Source organism: Mustela lutreola, chromosome 3 (assembly GCF_030435805.1).
Source record: "Mustela lutreola isolate mMusLut2 chromosome 3, mMusLut2.pri, whole genome shotgun sequence".
NCBI classification, from domain to species: Eukaryota; Metazoa; Chordata; class Mammalia; order Carnivora; family Mustelidae; genus Mustela; species Mustela lutreola.
In genome coordinates, this window is record NC_081292.1 from 19,214,676 (window position 1) to 19,236,029 (window position 21,354).

Below are 21,354 nucleotides of genomic sequence, written 5' to 3' on the forward strand. Positions count from 1 at the left end.
TCAACGCTGCATTTATGCCCCTGATATAGGTTATTTGCAATTTTTTCCATTCTACATTTCTTGCAAAACTACTTCTAATATTTATGGTTTTATTGCTATTTTCAATAAGATCTTTTCTCGTAGTATTTAAAATTGGACATGGTAAACTAGGCATGTATTTTATCATTGGTCACTTTTCAAATTTACTACTTCTAACCATCTTTCAGGTCTCAAACAAACAAAAAATAAAAACAAAAAAATACTTCTACGATCTCCTTTTCGATATATATACTCTTTTGAGTTTATAACTCTTCAAAGCTCTCTACCTAGATTTACTTATTTTAACTGACTAGCCAAAACAGTGATTAAAACAGAAACATTCAGCACAATGGGTAAAAAGGAAAAAGCAGTGATCATAGGTATCTTTTAAACTCTTGCACCTGACTTTAATGGGGAATTTAAATCTGATGCTTGAAAATAAAATAACCAAATATTTTGCCTCTAGTGTCAAACTTACATACAAACTCTTTAAATGAAATAAATCCTATTTAAACATAGCAAGGAAAGTAAACATTTCTAGAATGACTTGCTGGCTGGCCCTCCACACCTTCCATATTTTCTCAATTGTACCACCGTCTTTCCAATCTGCCCAAGCTGGAAACCCTGAATTCTTGTCATCTCCTTTTTCTCATCTCTAACATCTAACGGGTCTAAGGTTCTTTAGACAGCTATAAGTTTGTATTCTCTTTCCTATTTCCACGGCCTTGATAGCCAAGCATATAATTTCATGCTTTAAAAATAAAGGCATTTTTACTCCTCAAAAAAAAAAAAAAAAAAAGATCGATCTCCCTCCCATGTCACTAGTGACCTTTGTGACTTCATGATTTCATCTTATTATAGTACAATACATTTATCACTCCTGTTCAGAAATACAAATCTAGTGACTCGGTGGCCCAGTCAGTTAAGCAGTATCTTTGGTTCAGGTCCCGATCCCAGGGTCTGGGACTGAGCCCAGAGGCAGGCTCCCTGTTTTTCCCTCTGCCCCTCCCCGCTGCTCAATCAAGCTCTCTCTCTCAAATAAAGAAATAAAATCTTTAAAAAATAAAAAATGTAATTTATCTTCCTAGAATCTGTAACTCTGTACTTTGTTTCTCTCCTAGACATTGCCTTTTCTGCCAGGTTTACTCCAATTCATTCTTTGAAACCTAGTTCAGATTTCCTCTTGGAAACACTCTCAGGTAGTTCTTGGCATTTAATTCTTCCAACCACTGGGCAGATATCTGTATTTTAACATATTTATAGTCTACTAAAATTATGTGTTTTCTTTCTCCCCTGTAGAGTATATGCTTCGAACTGGCAGAAATAATTGTCCTTTGTATCTTTAGCTTCTGAGTGAAAGACGGTCAGTATTTTTAAAGTTTACATGAAATGAAGATTAAGTTTATAAGCCAATCAAAATAGGATGTTTCAGGCAAATTATTTTACAAAATGAATCACCAAGGTCTTAAAAATTCATCATAAAATATTTTATCACCATTATTGAATTTCTTGTCCTTGTGAAAATGGTAGATGTGCATGTACATAGCCTCAGAAACTGCTAATTCCTTTATATAAGAGAATTCTCTGAACTTTTATTCAACTGGTCAATAAAAATTCTAGAAAAATTTACAGATAATTAACATAGTGCAAATGGGAACACATTTCATCTAATAGTTTCTGAGTAATTACAATGTAATTAGTGACCAAGGATTATTAATGTAACCAGTAGTATAAATATATATTTATAACATAGGTATGAAAATATTTTTGATTAAAATGTCTGGTAATTAATAATATAATATTTAGGGGCGCCTGGGTGGCTCAGTGGGTTAAGCCGGTGCCTTCGGCTCAGGTCATGATCTCAGAGTCCTGGGATCGAGTCCCACATCGGGCTCTCTGCTGAGAGCCTGCTTCCCTCTCTCTCTCTCTCTGCCTGCCTCTCCATCTACTTGTGATTTCTCTCTGTCAAATAAATAAATAAAATCTTTAAAAAAAAAAAAAATATATATATATAATATTTAAATGCTACAAAACTGATCAATCATCAAATACCTTTTTTTTTTTTAACAACAGAAGATAAACTCTTACTTGTGTACACACTGCTTTGTTCTCTGAGTGATACACTTTTCTTTAGCTTTTTATCTTTATATTTTATTAGAGATACTCTTCACAATGAAAAAAGAAAAGCTTCACCAGCAACATGCAGAAGAATAAAGTGTAAATAAAAACTTACTCAATCCCATGATAATGACACACTGAGGCTTTTTCAAAAGGTAAACCCTGAAGTTTCCGAGGACTAAGTTCCGGTGTCAGAACAAAAGTCTTTTCCCTAAAACAAAAAAGTTTTCATTTGTATTTAGTTTATTTAGTGAAAAATAGAGTTCAAGAAAGCATCTAGAAAACAAAATCTGACTTCCTTCTCTATAAGTGAATCTTACATGGGATAAAAATTATGTAACATGAAGAAAGCATAAGAAAAATCAAACAAGGTTAAGCCTAAGTAGGTTCTGTCTCTTACATTTCCCGTGCACGTCAACTTTCTGAAGTTATGATGTTATTTATTTCACAAGACTATTCGGAGAAATGGCTAAATCAAGAATGAAAAATGATTTGTAGTGGAAATTCAAGAAGCAGCATTATTCCAGAAGAATTTTTTGTTGTTGTTGTTGTTGGTATAGTGAACTAATGTTGTTGCATTTAGTTAGGTTCTTCTTAGGAGGGGGATAATTAAAGTCAATTCAAATCTTTTGGTAACAAAAGTATTTACTTTCTACTGTAACACATGAAGTATCCAGATTTTTCTTCCCCTGGGAATATAGTCCTGTTGACACCTACTTTAAGAGTTAGCAACCTGTTAGATATCAAAGGATATGGAGACTGCTGACTTCGGTTATGCTTTTGAAGTAGGTTCCAATCAGCAGGTATGGGAGAAGTAATCATATGGTGAGCTTACAATATTCATGCTCAACCCCTTCCATACTCAGACCCGCAGGGGTATATCAAAATCTCAGGAAGAAGGTCACTGCAATTAGGTCAAACTCTCCTGCTTATTCTAAGAGGTGCCCACTCTCCGCAACCCTCACCTTTCTCTTCCTGAGTTGAGAGGTACTGTTCCAATTCATCGGATCATGTTTCTGAAGCTCAGAACAGGTTAGATGGAAACGGGAGAAGAATGCAACAGCGCCTCTATGACTATGCAACATAGTCAAGAGAATGCAATACCAGGCGCCTGAATTCAGAAGACTTGGAGACGGTATACGGAAATGCAAGCAGATAGTATAGTTCCATGAGTAAGTACGTCCTCACATTTTTTGCCTTATGGTTTAATAATGAAAACTACCCACTTGCCACTGAAAATTATTGAGGGTACTATAATAAGCATTTGAAATTATTACATTAAAGTATAAGGCATATACCAAGTATGAACCTTAGAAAACAGAATTTATAATCTAATCCACCCATTTAAAGTGTTCCACAAAAAATAACACTAATTAATTGCAATGACCCCAGTATTTTGATGACTCACTATTCAAGTGAATAATTTCCTAATGTAAAACGATTTAGGTACCTAGCATTTCACTTCCTTCCCTAATCACGGTGTCTTCCATTTCTTATTTCAATACTCTCAGCAACTTTATGTATTTTTCTTTAGATTTACTCATAACCTATTCTTTCTAAAGGAAATGTTTTAGCAAATATGTATTTTGTCGACATTTAGTATTTCTTCGGTATACACACAGGAGTCATGCCTGTGGTTTGTTCAACATTTCAATAGCTCCTTACACAGGTAGACATTTTAATAAGAGCCTACAGGTTCCTGATTCATTGTTAGGAAAGCTCATTCTTCAATTTCAATGTTAATAGAAGATTATTGGGTAATGTGGTCATTCTTTATTAACATGAAGAAACTGTATCAAATTTCTCTAAATAAAATACCTATAAATTACAGAAAAAATAGTATCTCCTCTATAAGTATATCCCCTAATGTTGCATCTAGAAAAATGCTCTCTTCAAAGAGTACAACATATAAAATTCAGTTTTGGCAAATCTGTTCAACTTTGTCAATTCACACTTAATGATCCGGAAGGACAATATCCAATAGCCAACGAGTTGAAAAATGTGGATATACTTCTTCACTCTCTTGATTCCCATTAAAAAGAGTATCAATATCTCAAAGCTATGAGGAAAGAAAAATTATACAACTTTTATGTCATTAAGATCATTAAGTCATTAAAACCCATAATTACTAAGATTCTCACGTTTTCAAAGTTGCTTCTTCTCTCTCTCTCTCTCTCGAGTGAACATTCACATGAAGGCAATAAGCTCCAGGATGATTTATGAGATAGAACTAATGTCAAATAAATCGCTTCCCAAGTGTACCTTTAAAATCAATATTTGCCAAAACAAGTTTTGTAGAAGTGATTAAAATGATCTATAATTTTTAAGGTTCTCTGGGAGGTCTTCAAAATAATGGATGAACGATTAAGATGGGAGAGTGATCAAACGATTCAAATCTCATGGTAATTGACATCACAATTTTACCTGTAATTAAGTCAGCTGTAGTAACATCTGGTATTTATTATCTAGTAACTTAGTTGTCTTGGAAGTCAAATTAGCAGTAAACTCTTCACATAGACACTGAGTCCTCAGTAATATTATAGTTTCAAAAGCATTTTTATTATACTTTTCTGTTCTCTTCAGCTGAAGGCTGTGCTTTTTACTAATATTAGGCATGACATGACAATGTCATAACAGGTAATGGCAAAACTCAGAACTAGAGAATAATGTAGAAAAAAGAGTTTAAAAAATTTGCAAGTCAAATTACAATTTTTTCTTCTTTGTATACAAAATAGAAGCTACTGACTTCTATAGGGAATAAACTGAGGTTGCTTTTGCTTTTACTATCCTTGTTTTCCTTATATTCAATAACACCAAATAACAAAACATTGGCTAAGGTAAAATGTGAGGATTAAGTCCAACCGATAATCCCTGGAGCCCAAGGAGCATAGGCATCGATTAACTAAGGAAATGAGATGCAATGTGTTTTAAATGATTTTTAAAAAATTAATTGGTGGGCACCTGGGTGGCTCAGTAGTTTAAGCCTCTGCCTTTGGCTCAGGTCATGATCTCAGGGTCCTGGGATCGAGCCCCGCATGGGGTTCTCTGCTCAGCAGGGAGCCTGCTTCCCCCTCCCCACCGCTTGCTCTGCCAACTTCTGATTTCTCGTTCTGTCAAATAAATAAATAAAATCTTTTTTTTTTTTTTTTAAAGATTTTATTTATTTATTTGACAGACAGAGATCACAAGTAGGCAGAGAGGCAGGCAGAGAGAGAGAGAGAGAGGGAAGCAGGCTTCCTGCGGAGCAGGGAGCCCGATGCGGGGCTCGATCCCAGGACCCTGAGATCATGACCCGAGCCGAAGGCAGCAGCCCAAACCACTGAGTCACCCAGGCGCCCCATAAAAAAATAAAATCTTAAAAAAAAATTTAATTGGCATGGGGTGCCTGGGTGTCTCAGTGGATTGAGGCCTCTGCCTTCAGCTCAGGTTATGATCCCAGGGTCCTAGGATGGAGCCCCATATCCGTCTCTCTGCTCAGCAGGGAGCCTGCTTCCTTCTTTCTCTGCCTGCCTCTCTGCCAACTTGTGATCCCTATCTGTTAAATAAATAATAAAATCTTTAAAAAAAATTAATTGGCAATTATGTTTTTCACTTACCCCTTTTGGATCTGTAAAGGCTGAAGATCTCCAATTGGTAATCCATCTGAGGTAAAGAATTTTAGTAATTCTTTTGCATCCAATAATGTGATCGAGTCCCGTGGACTCTCTTTGTGACCCAGTAACTGTTCAGATGAACGAGGTAATGAACCAGTTCTGAAAAAATAACGTTATATAGATTGTTAAAAGTAGATCAGAATTCACCATAGTCAGGAAAAGGTGATATGAGCAGAAACCAGAACAAAGAAAACTACAGAACTATATACTGAGGAAGAAAATAAAGTAAAATCTTTGTGAATTATTTAGTATAAAAGTATATTTTTAAAAATCTGTAAGTTAAAGTGAAACTTATAGTTAACCATGTCAATAATGCTACTACTTGACTAAAATAAGCATAATTATTCTTTAAAAAAAATTTTTTTTAAAGATTTTATTCATTTATTTGACAGAGATCACAAGCAGGCAGAGAGGCAGGCAGAGAGAGAGGAGGAAGCAGGCTCCCTGCTGAGCAGAGAGCCCGATAAGGGGCTCGATCCCAAGACCCTGAGATCATGACCTGAGCCGAAGACAGAGGCTTAACACACTGAGCCACCCAGGCGCCCCGCATAATTACATTCTTTATAAATGATGGCATAAGGAGCACCTGGGCGGCTCAGTCCTTGAGCATCTGACTCTTGATTTAGGCTAAGGTCATGATTTCAGAGTCATGGGATCAAAGCCCTGCACTGGGCTTTGGGTTGAGCGGGTAGTCTGCTTGAGATTCTCTCTCTCCCTCTGCCCTTCACCCCTGCTCTCTCTCTAAAATAAACAAATTAGGAGAAGTGAGTTGGGGGAAATCAGAGGAGTAGATAAACCATGAGAAACTGTGGACTCTGAGAAACAAACTGAGAGCGGGGAGTGGGGGGTTGGGTGGGCCTTGTGGTGGGTATTAAGGAGGGCACGTATTCCATGGAGTACTGGATGTGGTGCATAAACAATAAACTTAGGAACACTGAAAAAAAATAAATTAAAAAAAATTTAAAAAGATAAATAAATGATGGCATGATTATTTAGTAGTGTGAAGTTATCCATTCTATAAAATTTCAATCTAAATGTTTTTGTATGTTCTGAAACCCCATAATCTCAAAAATTTTGATGGTAAAAAGTGAACTTGAAAGATTTTCTATGAACTTGAAAGATTACTTGAAGCACAACCATGAAATGAGACAGTAATCAGAAATCTCTCCCAAGGTCTCTCCTAGCCATGATTATAACATTACAAATAAGCACTGAATCATTATTATACCTGAAATATAGACAAGAGTTTATACTTCTCAAACTATTTGTTCTTAATCCTTACAAATTTCCTTGACAAAGATAGAACAGTTCTTATCTCAAAATGAACACCTGAAAACTAGTACTTTCTAAAGTGAAAGTCACCAGATCTAGAAAAGAATCATTATTACTAATTTTCAGAAAAAGATACTACCACACATTAGTTTATATTACAAGCCCAGGACAACAGAGCCATTTAAAATGACAGTCAGAACCAGACTGACTCTGAATTAGGTACTATTTCTACCTACACTCTCACTCTGTAAACCCAAAAAGCTCATGGAAGTTTAAAAACCAGAAAAAGGAAAATACTTGCAGAGAACGGTAGTGGTTTTATCAAGCACTGAGTCACAGATCATGCTATCGATCTGCCACAAAGCAGAAATAAAATCTTTCAATACCTGCACAAAAAATTAAATTCATGACTTTCTATTACTACAACTACTTCCTGATTACTTAATCACTCCAATTGAGCATATTATTGGTGATTATATAATTAAAATGTTGACATTATGGTTTTAGACTTCTATTTCTGTAAAGATCAATAATGTACCAACAGTGTGTCCTTTTCCCCCTCCTATCCTTTATTTTTATTTATTTATCTAAATTTTATTTATTTTTATTAACATATAATGTATTATTTGCTTCAAGGGTACAGGTCTGTGAATCATTAGTCTTACACAATTCACGGCACTCACCATAGCACATACCCTCCCCAGTGTCCATACCCCAGCCACCCTATCCTTCCTCCCACCCCCACAACCCTCAATTTGTTTCCTGAGATTAAGGGTCTTTTTTTTTTTTTTTTTTAGATTTTGTTTATTTATTTGACAGACAGAGATCACAGGTAGGCAGAGAGGCAGGCAGAGAGAGAGGGGAAAACAGGCTCCCCACTAAGCAGAGAGCCCGATGTGGGGCTCGATCCCAGGACCCTGAGATCATGACCTGAGCGGAAGGCAGAGGCTTTAACCCACTGAGCCACCCAGGCGCCCCTGAGACTAAGAGTCTCTTATGGTTTGTCTCCCTCCCTGGTCCTATCTTGTTTCATTTTTCCCACCCTATCCCCACGACCTCCCGCCCTGTCTCTCAAGTTCCTCATATCAGAGAGAGCATATAATTGTCTTTCTCTGATTGACTTATTTCTCTCACCATAATACCCTCTAGTTCCATTCACATTGTTGCAAATGGCAAGATTTCGTTTCCTTTGATGGGTGCATAGTATTCCATTGTATATATATTTGTGTGTGTGTATACACATACACACACACACCACATCTTCTTTATCCATTCATCTGTTGATGGACATCTAAATTCTTTCCATAGTTTGGCTATTGGGGACATTGCTGCTTTAAACATTCAGGTGCACGTGCCCCTTAGAATCACTGCATTTGTATCTTTAGGGTAAATACCTAGTAGTGTGATTGCTGGGTCATAGGGTAACTTTATTTTCAACTTTCTGAGGAACCTCCATGCTGTTTTCCAGACTGGCTGCACCAGCTTGCATTCCCACCAACAGTGTAGGAGGGTTCACCTTTCTCCGCATCCTCGCCAGCATCTGTCATTTCCTGACTTGTTAATTTTAGCCATTCTGTCTGGTGTGAGGTGGTATCTCACTGTGGTTTTGATTTGCATTTCCTGTTGCTGAGTGATGTTGAGCACTTTTACATGCGTCTGTTGGCCATCTGGATATCTTCTCTGCAGAAATATCTGTTTATGTCTTCTGCCCATTTTTTATTGGATTATTTGTTCTTCGGGTATTGAGTTTGATAAATTTTTAGATTTTGGATACTAGCCTTTTATCTGATATGTCATTTGCAAATATCTTCTCCCATTCTGTCAGTTGTCTTTTGGTTTTGTTGACTGTTTCCTTTGGTGTGCAAAAGCTTTTGATCTTGATGAAGTCCCAATAGTTTTTTGCCCTTGCTTCCCTTGCCTTTGGAGATGTTTATAGGAGGAAGTTGCTGAGGCTGAGGAGGAAGAGATTGCTGACTATGTTCTCCTCAAGGATTCTGGTGAATTCCTGACTCACATTGAGGTCTTTCATCCATTTTGAGTCTACTTTTGTGTGTGGTGTAAGGAAATGGTCCAGTTTCATTTTTCTACATGTGGCTGTCCAATTTCCCCACTACCACTTGCTGAAGAGGCTGTCTTTTTTCTATTGGACATTCTTTCCTGCTTTGTTGAAGATTAGTTTACCATAGAGTTGAGGATCCATTTCTGCGCTCTCTATTCTGTTCCACTGATCTGTATGTCTGTTTTTGTGCCAGTACTATACTGTTTAGATGATTACAGCTTTGGAATACAGCTTGACTTTTAAATTGAAAATATAAATCTAATAAAAACAGTCAAACAAGAAAATACACAAATGTTTTCTCTGAACTTCTTACCCTAAGAGGGTAGGAACTACATTATAAGTTTAATTTAATTTCTACACAGCTATTCTCTAATTGTGATTCACAAAGGTTTCTTAATGAATATTACTCCCAGTCAAATTTTATAGGCCAGATGCATTGGGGGCATGTGTAATTTGCATTTACATAGGACCCTGGACACAAAGATATCAAAGCAATTTCAAAGCACAGTTTGTGACAAATTACACCATCAAGATATGTCTTAGTTTAAAATCAATCAATCAATAAAATAATAGCATGTTATTTTGTCCAGTGTTTGCAAAGTTACAAAGTATTTTTTTCATAAATCATCTCTTTAAGCATTGACAACTTTGAATTAGAACTGGGATTGTTATCCCCATCTTAAGGATGAGGTAACAAAGTCACAGAATAGGTGAGTGTGTCCAAAATCAAATTCTTGCCTTCTGAATTTCACTATGTAAAGATTCCTTAATTCACCAGTGAAGTCTATTTTAACACAATACAAATTCTGAAAATATGCAAAGTAATTTTTGTTCCCAACCAAGAATTCAATGATATCTGCCCATATTGTGACGCACTGAGATGTAGTTGAGCATTGACTCTGTAAATATCACTGGAAGACACTAAAAAGAGTTCATTGATGATAATGTATAGACTCATAAACACTGCGTGTAATTTAGTAATATAGGTATGACTTGAGTAGGAGAAAGGAGGTAAGGAGAGTAAAAGGAGATAGATATACCAATGTAGAATGAGGTAAAAAAAGGTGCAATAAAATAAGCTTCATGACAAAGGTAATGATCTAGTCCTTGGGTGCTTAATGAAGGAAGAGAACACTGAGTTTCAACATTTATAAAAGGCTTAAGAGAAACGTGATATTTGGTCTAGACCTTGAATGACAAACAATCTAGTTCAAAATGATGGTGCATTAAACATACACATTAGCCTCTCCACTCGAACAAATGGAAATCACAATGAGGAAGTACCAAACACTAAATTCATAGAAAGGTTGAGAAATGTTAGATGAAAAAATGGTGGAAAAAAAAAAGTGATAAACTAGAGCAAGCATGTAAATTAGAGCTAGAGAAAGAAACAGAACAATGTGGCCTCTGTCTTCTTCTCATCCCACAATGCCACAGGTTAACACTCGACAGAGAGGCAGAGTGGCAGTGGGCAGAAATCCAGCAATGCATTTTAAGAGCCCTACTAGAACAAATGTTCAAGTACCATGCTACCACACCTCCCCTTATCCCTGCAATTTTACCTCAAGTGAAAAACAGAGAAATTGCTCTCTGAAGATCCAAAACTAGGTGCCTGTACCAGTCTCAGTGCTGATGCCCCCAGCATAAAGTGAATTCAGTATTCATTCAGTACTGAGTGAAGGACCAAGGCTGCCTACCTTCTGATACCCCCAGAGGTGTCCCAACGTGAAGTCTTCTAGGTACGCCCCACCCTGCATCTCCCTCCCCATGACATTCAGATGAGAACAGGCAGGAAACAGGACGACACATATAGAGAGAAAATTAACACCAACTACCTATACAAAGCAGCTTCGTACTAAATTCCAACCTAGTAACAATCAAGGACCATCAGACATGGGAGGAAAGCTACACATAAGAAAAAAACACCAGAGGAAGAAACAGAACAGGTCCAGGGATAATGAGATCATCTAAGGAACAGAGAAAACAAGTTAAAAGAAGTTTCCAATTAACATGCTTTTAGTATCTTCGGAATTCTCATCATTAATAAAAGAAGAGATTGCTAATGAAAAAACAGAGTTGAGAACCAAAAAAAACCTTTTAGGAATTTAAAATATAACCTTTAAAAAACTAAAAGATGAAAGCATAGGTCAAGGAAATATGCCAGATGTGGGAGTGCTGACGATACTGACTCCATCTTTGGCCCTCCATCCCATTCACGCAATGACCTCTCTTGGGACTACGTGTTTCGGGTCCCCTGGAGGTTGATGAACGCCCTGACCAGGATTTGGAAAGGCTTGTTCCGACCATCCCTGAAACTGTTTAGGTATCTAGCAGAGACAGCCTAGTTTCTTCCCCTTTCTCCTTTCTGGCACACAGATGGCCCCACCAGATATGCTAAACATTTTGACCTCACTACGATGACCTCTGCTCACCCCCTCACTCTACAAAGTCTACAGATTATGGTCCAGACTTTGTGGAGAACAGCTGCCCAGGGCTGGACTGTCATCTGCTTGAAACCCCGTCAGCAAGTTACTCTGAATAAAACTGTGTAGAAGGTATGGAAGGGTTTGCTTCGTTTTTACATTTCCGAGTGCCTTCTCAGTTTGGAGGATACCTTACTGTCCCTCTTCCACCTTCTAATACCCAGAACATACAGCAGTAAAGATAGTCTGGAAAGGGATCCACTAAAACGTTAAGAGTGAATATGTACACACAGAAAGTACAAGTAGAGGGTGAGAAGGGGCAGCACGGTCTCAACATCCTACTCTGTAATGCTCTATCTACTTAAAGTATGCATACATTCCTTTAATAAGGGAAATATTATTTCCTACGAAAACTAGAAAGTATGTACATTTCATAAACACAATGTAAGGATTAAGAAAAAAATGCTCATTTAAAAATACTGAGTTATTTGAATGTTACCTCATTTTCTGTTTAGCTTTTTCAAAATTTTCCAAATTTTGAAGAACATGCCTTTCTGGCCATTCTAGAGGGTTGTTTTCCATTAGATTTGAAGAAGTAGGTTCCACTGAACTGGTATCTAAAGGGAAATAAATCTAAGTAAGTACTGGAAATTGTTAACATATTGAATTTTGCTATATGAAAATATATACATATAGATCTATCCATCCATCCATGTGTACATGCACACACGTGTATATAAAGCTGTGTTAGGGGGCGCCTGGGTGGCTTGGTGGGTTAAGTCTCTGTCTTCAGCTCAGGTCATGATCTCAAGGTCCTGGGATGGAGCCTCTGCTCAATGGGGAGCCTGCTTCCCCCCTTCTCTCTCTCTGCCTACTTGTGATCTCCGTCAAATGAATAAATAAAAATCTTTAAAAAAAAAAAAAAGGCAAGAACAAAATACTTGATTATAAAAAAAAAAAAAAAAGCTGTGTTGGATAAGCTATGCAATACTTACCCACTGAGCCACCAGGTGCCCCAAAAAGTTCATGTTTTTAAAAGAGATTATTTCATTCTCAAAAGTATAATAATATAATAGATAACATAAGATGTTCTCAGATAAAAGTTACCTTAGGAAGAATTTTCACTTATCCATTTATATATACTATACATATATTATACATTATATACATACACATCTTCAAGTAAATCACTAACATTAAATGTTATTTCACTAACAATGTGTTTACTCTTCTAGCTAGTATGCTGCAATGAACTGAGATTGCTAATAACACTACAGTCTGTATCAAAAACAAAGGGACATGGGTGCCTGGGTGGCTCAGTGGGTTAAAGCCTCTGCCTTCAGCTCAGGTCATGATCCCAGGGTCCTGGGATGGAGCCCCGCATTGTGCTCTCTGCTCAGTGGGGAGTCTGCTTCCTCCTCTCTGCCTGCCTCTCTAACTACTTGTGATCTCTGCCAAATAAATAAATAAAATCTTTAAAAAAAATTTACAAAAAAAAAAAGGGACAGTTTCCATTTGCATTATAAATTATGAGTACATCCAAACTATTTCAGCACTGTCAAAATTACTAACTGTACTACTTTGGGGATTCTCAAACCATCTGGTTTTTAATATTGTTTTGAACTACTACATACTATTCTAATAAATTAGCTGAAAATTACTGGACATTAGTGGTCTGACTAACCAACAGTTCTGACAAAAATATCCATTTTATACTTTGAGGTCTTACAAAATGATAATTTGGTAAATGCATTTTTATACAAAAAAAGAAAAAACATAAAACCAAAGCCAACTGCATGTTATTTTCCCTTTATTCATTAAGCTACTCAACCTTGAACATTTTAAAAATACCTTTAATGACTACGTTGGATTGCCCCCTCCAAACACCATCTAAATATACTACTTCCCATCTCATAATAAGGGCAGTGAAATGCTATTTTATATGGCAATAAAATTTAAGATGAAATAATCTACTTTTTAATGTTGACATGGCTTTCCACTAGAAGTGCAAAGCAAATATATTAGCAGATCTGAACAGATACATGCTGAGAACTCAAAAGAACACAAGTCAGGTTAAATAAAAGTAGACATTAATTGTTCTAAATATGACAATATAATTAATTATTAATTATTGTTGACTACACAATTTACATAAATATAAATGACATAGACTAAATAGTAAGGAGTACATGGACAAACATTCATATGTACTTTTGGGGTATAATTTAATATAATTCTTACAGTAAAGCAAGACACAATATTTTATTTATGTGGCAGTCAGGACACTAGGACATGTTGATAACCAAAAAGCACAAAAAGGGCCTCTGAGAAACCAAGAATGCTGCTTTTTTTTTTTCTTTTTTTAAGTGTTTTACTTTACAGGAAAAACAAAGAAATGAAAGCAATGCAGTAGGGAAATAGGGACTCAAAACCCGACCTACACAAATCAAGGCCAACAAAAAAGAAGTAATACTACAGATGATAATACGTGCACAGCCATCCCAGCCTTACACATATAAATACGAATAAATCACAAAGAAAAGGTTATATTGTAGTCGGCATATTCTGTTTAATAAAGTAAGAATTATAAACATATACTAGAAGATTCTTACTAAAATATCTAAAATAATAAAACCGTGATCTTATAAAATTACCTAGAAAACTCATTTATGCAGTGTGTTTATGTGCCCCCATGGCCTGAGGTAAAGGAGACAGTTGCTGTATTTTGAGTCCAGATATGACACTTGGCATTGTGAAAGTTTTTAGCAACTTTGTGGCAATGAGTATAGAAAATGGTTCGATCAGGACATTTTCTCCCTGCTGATTTTCATGTTACACATGCTAGAGTGCTAGAGTTTTTATTTTAAAAAAAAGGACAACAATAATCCTGATGATTGCCAATAATTCGTAATGAGCATGATTATTAAATAATGGGATCAGAATATGAAACATGATTGACCTTATTGCTTCTTTTCCTGTATAATTTACATCTAGATGTATTTACTCAAATAAAAGCTACCAAGGATGTTAAAAATCACAGCTTCATTATTACGAGTCATATTCAAACATATAACCTGTCAAATTTCAGTTCAGGCTCTAAAAAAAACCTTCAGGGTTTCTTTCATTTGTTAAATGTTATTTTGGGAGGAATCAACTCCTCTATGCTAGGTACAGTCTTGGGCTCCAGGGCACTGGAGAAAGCAAGCCGACACACTCTACTCTCAGAGAACATATGGTTCACAGTGAAGACAAACTGTTATTAATAAATAATTACATCTACAGTATATAATTTAAAATAGGAAAAATAATAAAAAGAAAGATACAGAAGATGAGGACCACTGGAAACAATTTAAAATGAGGAAAGTCTGGAAAAGCTTCTTTGAGGAAGTAACATTTAAGTCAAGATCAGAAGAATGACTGTCAGTTAATCAAGTAAAGATTGGGAGAAAAATATTCCAGAAAGAGGACACCACATGTGTAAAGGTCCTGAGGTGGAAAGGAAGATGACATGCTCAAGGAACGGAAAGACTGTGGCACCAAGGAAGCAGAAATGTGACACTGGAGGAATCCAGAATGAGTATGAGGGTGGACATCATTTAGGAATTTTGTAAGCCGTATTAAGGATGACACATTCTATGTACAATGGAAAGCAATGACAAAGCTCTGAGCAAAGGAGTGATATAATCTGATTTACATTTTAAGATGAGCACCCCAATATGCTCAGGGTGTTAATAGTGTTCTAGGACTTGATCTTGTATGAGTAACTGTAAGACACGTGTCCATACTTACAGAAAACCCATGCAATGACTGCAGCCCTTCCTGCCTTGTAACCATTATCTCCTGCACAAATTCTCTGAGTAAGCCAGCTTCTGTCTGGATCTCAGTCTGCCCTTTCTTACCTCCATACTCCACGGGCATGCAGCTTCTACCCCCAAGAAAATCCTATCTTCACCACTCTACCTAGACCCTGTGCATTGCTCAAGACCTACATCCAAGTCCCTTTGCTCCTGACGAAGTGTTCTGTGACTCTCCTACCCTAGTTCTATTCCTCTCCTCTAAATTCACATTCATTTATTTAAAAACAAATATACAGCATTTCACACCAGGCAACTTTCTCAGCAACTTATAAATAACTCCTTTAATCCTCCTAACAACCTATGTCATCTCTAATTTAAAGATGAAAAAACCTGAGGCTCGGAGAGGTTAGAAAACTTGCCCAAAGTCACACAGCAAGTAAGCCGCAGAGCCGCATCCAGCCTTGTTCATCTGGCTTCAGAGCACATGCTGCAACAAAGAAGCTGTGTCTCTCATTTACGGAACACACCCCCCCATTCACAAGGACTCTTACACTGCCTCCAACACCCGTCCGATTACTCCGCACTGTTATGGAACATTCTTACTGGTATGGCATGATGATGATCATGATAATACAAACAGCTAACAGTTCTTTGGCATTTATTATGTTCTTACATACATCAACTCATCCAATCCTCACAATTAGTGAGTGGGAGACATTATTAGCTCATTTTAAACACGAAGAGGCAGAGGCAGGGAGTGGTGGAATAAGTGCCCAATGATGTCCAGCGAACAAGTAACAAAACTCAGACTTGAGCCCTGGCACCTGAGCTCCAGAGCCTGGGCTCTTGAAACGGCAGTGCGTGCTGTATCTGTAATTAGCTTCCGACATACATCATAGCCTGCTGAAAGTCAAGGATCCACATTTTTATTTCTTTGTGTACCTCTATGGTGTCAAACAGAGAAAGGCATCTGACAAACATTACTGTTAACTTGACTCTGGTCATTTTCTTATTAACCAATGGAATAAAAATGATTCTCATGGAATTAAAAAAAAAAATTACCCTGTACATTTAAAATGCAGGGCAATCATCAAATGCTTTCTTGTTAGATCTTGTAAAGCTTCACTGTATTCAAACATATCACAAGAATAGGAACCAGGAAGACAGAGCTGTAAGTTAATAGAGAAATGATTTCCTGTTCCTTCGATGAAGTTTGGGGACTATTCCTGCTACAATGAACAGCAAATAGGGAGCATCTTAATGCAGGTAGTTTTAACTATGGTAAACTTACTGTGTATGTTCTACTGTTCTCATCTTAGGAAAATATAGCTTAGTAGAAATCCAGCTAAGTACAATTACTAAGAGGACTCACCTTCAAATGCTTCTCCCTCTGCTCAAAACAATTATATTAAACATGCTTAATGAAAGAAGTGCCAGAAAGCTTTTAATGTCTAAATGATGAGAAATACGTACGAAAAGAACTAATAATTAAACTAACAAAAAACTTACCATTTAACATATTGGCGGTTTTAATTTTGTCCGTCTTTATTGGAATTGTTTTAGGAATAAAAGCATCAAAATGATCTAAAAAGCGTTCCCTTATGAGTATTAATAGAGTTTTGAGTTCATCAATAGAAACTACTTCAGGCAGGTTGGCCAACTTTCTCCTTTCTGTAAGACAAAGAAAAACCATGCAACTATTACTTTAAAAAACTCTCAAGAAGTGCATCTACTACTCTTACGATAAATATTTTCAAAAGTAAAACAGTTGAATTTCTCCAGCAAATCAACATTCCTATGTAGGCCTGTTTTCATTTTCAGCCCATCTGTAGGTAAAGATAGAATTCCCAGCTACACGAGATAAACAAAAATAGAGTAATCTGTTCACACCATGAAGTGATGAATGGTAAAGGCAAGTTTGCAAGTTTTCAGAATATACCGCAGAGCATTAAGAACATTGGTGTTTATGTGAAAAGTAAAACCTGTAAGACTTTGAGTTAAATGTGGTAGGTTGGCCACTTCCATCTTTTTCTTCTTCTTCCCCAAACCTAAACTCACAGCAAAGGAATTTAAAAAAGGACAACCAAAGCGGAAATAATTAATGACAGTTTTGGACATTTTGGAAGGTAAGATGATGGTGGAGGGGTAGCCGAGTTGGTACAGCAGAGGAAAGTCAACTGGGTCCCCGCAGAGGCACTGCTGTGAGGTGTTAGGAAGATGGTTGGCGGGACAGGCTGAAACAGGACAGCATGCATGGATGTTTAGGGAAGGGGCAGGGTAAAGACCTTAGAACTAAACGTCTTTACACCACCCTACATCCCTCACAGCTTGGAAACTCTGTTCTCTCTCTCTCTCTTTTTTTTTTTTTTGGTAGAAGCTGAAAAAGAGTCCCAGCCCATGGAGCATCAGGCACACTGAAAGGCAGCCCTGAAATGGGGGTTAAAACTGGGGGACAAAATGGAAGTGTACATACTGAAAGGTCTGACTCCAAGCCCTGGAGCTGGGAAGCTAGCAGCTATAATATAAATGCTCCACTAGAAAGAGCAAAGGGGTTCCCCTTTTGAAAAACTGAATGCCCCTTGAGAAAAGAGCACGATCCTGATATTGAAGTGGAGGTAGGGACAGGAGCTCACAACCAAGGATGTCTTGTCACTCCACCTGCTGTATGCCACAGATTGCCAGACAGTATATTAGAGCAAGGTATGTAAGGCTTCCCGTCTAAAACAGAACAGACAGAAAGGAATCACCGGACATTTAGGAAACAGTGATTTGGAAAGTCTAGGTGCCTCAGTTGGTTAAGTTTTCTACCTTCAGCTCAGGTCACCATCCCAGGGTATTGGGATCGAGTCCCTTGTCAGCCTCCCTGCTCAGCAGGGACCCTGCTTCTTCTCCCTCTGCCCGTTGCTCCCCCTGCTTGTGCTCTCTCTTTCTCTCTCTCTGTGACAAATAAAATCTTTTTTTTTTAAAAAAAGGAACATAGTGATTCAAAGGAGCACATGCATCCCAATATTTATGGCAGCAATGTCCGCAATAGCCAAATAATGGGAATGTCCCTCGACAGATGAGTACAGAAAGAAGATATGGGGTGTGTGTGTGTGTGTGTGTGTGTGTGCGTGCGCACGCTCACGTGTCCATCGAAAAGAATGAGATCTCGCCATTTGCAATGATGTGGATAGAACTAGAGGGTATAATGCTAAGTGAAATAAGTCAGTCAGAGAAAGAATAATATCATAGGATTTCACTCATATGTGGAATTTAAGAAACAAAACAGATGAACACAGGGGAAGGGAAGGAAAAATAAGATGAAAATAGAGAGGGAGGCAAATCATAAGAGACGCTGAACTCCAGGAAACAAACTGGAAATTGCTGCAGGGGCGTGGGTGGGGGGAAGGGGTCACCGGGTGATGGGCAGGAAGGAGAGCACCTGATGGAATGGGCACTGGGTGTTGTATGCAACTGATGAATTATCAAATTCTACCCCCAAAATGAATAATACAGTATATGTTAGCTATGTTGAATTTAAATAAAGAATTAAAAACAAAAAAGAAAACGTGTTGAGGAAAGAGGGGACTCTGCGTTTCCACGGTCTTATGTTTACACTAGAAGGACGGACTTGGATCCAGTATATACTTCCAGCTCCCATGGCCCTCCCTCCCTCACCGAGCCAGCCTGGAGAAGAAATAAGGCCCGCTCTGATCCTTCTCTCCAACTGTCCTCTGAGCTAGCAAGTCCTCAGGACGCATGCTCTCTATGTGGTAAAAGGCCCTGCCCTCCCAAGGTTGATCTTCATTTGCTTAGTTCTTCATTCAAGGGGAGGAAATTCAATTCTGGGTGTATCAGAAAACTCACCTGGGCATAGATCTAGAAAGTGTGTTGCTCAGTTTTATTTCTCAATCGGTTCAACTTTGGGAGAGTAAAGGGGTTTATTTTTTGGGACCTTCAAAAGAGCAAAAGTCCAAGATGAAAAAGAGAGACTAAAGCCAGCAAAAAGGAAAAAGGAGCCCAGCAGAAACAAAAACACTGCAGGGAACAAAAGAAAGCTTGCTCTGATTAATATTCTCATAGAACTAAGAGAATCTACTACACCCCATGAAACAAGTACAGGGTTCTTTAATAAAGGAACAGATGATGAACAAGAAAAGACTTCTAAAAATTAAGCACATGAGAGCTCAAATTTTAAACATTCCATAAAGGGGCTTAAAATAAAGCAGAAGATATTGCCTAGAAACTAGAACAAAAAGAAAACAATATGGAAATAGGAAAAAAAATTAAGTATTTTGTCCAGAAAATTAGGTATTCTGTCCAGGTATTTTTTTCTATATAACTAATAAGAGTTCTAGAAAGAAAGAAAAAAATTGAAAAAGAAAGAAAAATTACTAAAGATAAAGGTTTTCAGATTTAAGAATGTGAATCTTCTATTGAAATGGCTCATCATTTATATAGCTTAATAAACTGAGGACAGAGGGAGAGCATGGAGAATACATACACACCATGAATCAGAGTAAAGCTTCCAGGGACAAGGCTTCTGGAGATAAACATTTGAGAAAGGAGTAAAAACAAATATACCAAAAATAAAATACTACAAAGGATAAGAATAGTATTAGGTTTCTCAATAGGAATAGTCACACAGAAGATAATAAAGCAATGTCTTCAAAATTCTGAAGGTAGATGATTTTCAACCTAGGATTCTTTATGACCTATCAGTCAAGTAAAGATATTTTCAGATATGCAAGAGGTTAAAAAAACTTACATTCCACAAAGTTTTAGTCAAAGTGGTTGCTGAAAGATACACTCCAAGCAAACAAGGGAGTAAACCAAGAAGGACAGGTGGTCTAGAAAAAAGGAGAATCTAAAAGAAGGGAAGAAGAAAGAGAAGTCTCTAAGATGTTCTGTTATCAGAACGAAATATTAAACACTCTGGAAAGAAATAGAGAAGTAAAAAGGAACTGCTGTGTTTGAACATACAATGAATTTAATGTTAAGTGTGTAAAAAATGCTGGAGCCTCTAGAAAAACATTTGCCTGTACAGAGGAGTGGGCAAATTGAAAATGATCACCAACCATAAGAAAAACAAAGATAATACAAGAGGTGATCATCGTCATATATTACATGACTCAGTGGTAAGCTTATGTATACGGTGGTAATAATGTTAAAACTAGCCACTGATATAACCAAAATTTATGACTTCACTGTAAAGGGTGGAAAGAGAATGTGAAGATGTTAGGAGAAAGCTAAGTGTTTATCTTTCAGAGCTAGGTGCTAAGATAATGTCTGAAACTGGCAAATTAAGAAACAGCAGCATCCACCTACTATTAACAAAACTGGAGGAAATGTTAGGAAAACCAGCTGGAACAGCTGCGGGTCGCTGTCTACCAAGACTAAAAGATGGACAGGAGACAGTAGGCTACTGCTGGTTTCCACATGAAGTTTTTCAGTAGCATTTGCATCTTAAACATAGATCCCTGTATTACTTTTATAAAAATATTACACTTCTAAACACTTCTGGACTAATAACATTTTCTTCTATAATAAAACAGTAAATTGTAAATTCATACAGAAGTCAATTCAACATTATGTGCTGTCTATAAAGCACTATGCTGTGCCCTTGGACAGAGAGGATTAGAACCCATTATTACATGAGGTTGACACATAAATAATGCAAGAGAGTAGGCTGAGAAGGAAGCAGCTGGCCTAGAGGCTCTACTTTGGAACATGGGCTCTCCGAGGACACCTCTGAAAAATCCCACTATAGTAATGTGGATATTGGTAGGGTCGTTCCAGTTGTGATCCAAGATAAGGAACACGAGATTCTTGCACTCAAGAACATTAGTAATGGTAAAGTAAGATTGTAAAATATGCTGCTGTTATTACATCTTCTTAGTGAGAAAATAAAAAGTAATGAAGCTTTTTATTTTCTGTACAATCTGCTGGGAGCCATTCTAAATGAAAAGTTATCAATGGTTTGTTTTCATGTGAAATATACACAATAGGTAATGTGCTTTGGAACTCAGCTC

At 37.1% G+C, this 21,354-nt stretch overlaps 1 protein-coding gene across 3 annotated transcripts in view; it reads right to left on the reverse strand.

Annotated features, from left to right (window-relative positions):
* The window catches only part of MTBP (MDM2 binding protein), a 75,674-nt gene that overhangs the window by 12,122 nt on the left and 42,198 nt on the right, over positions 1-21,354 (reverse strand). For all 3 annotated transcript variants that reach the window (XM_059165713.1, XM_059165712.1, XM_059165711.1), the window contains 4 exons: positions 16,850-17,011; positions 12,043-12,160; positions 5,733-5,888; positions 2,252-2,347 (listed from right to left, as the gene is read on the reverse strand). In XM_059165713.1, the coding sequence (XP_059021696.1) occupies positions 2,252-2,347; positions 5,733-5,888; positions 12,043-12,160; positions 16,850-17,011 (532 nt within the window). The remainder of the gene's footprint in view (positions 1-2,251; positions 2,348-5,732; positions 5,889-12,042; positions 12,161-16,849; positions 17,012-21,354) is intronic.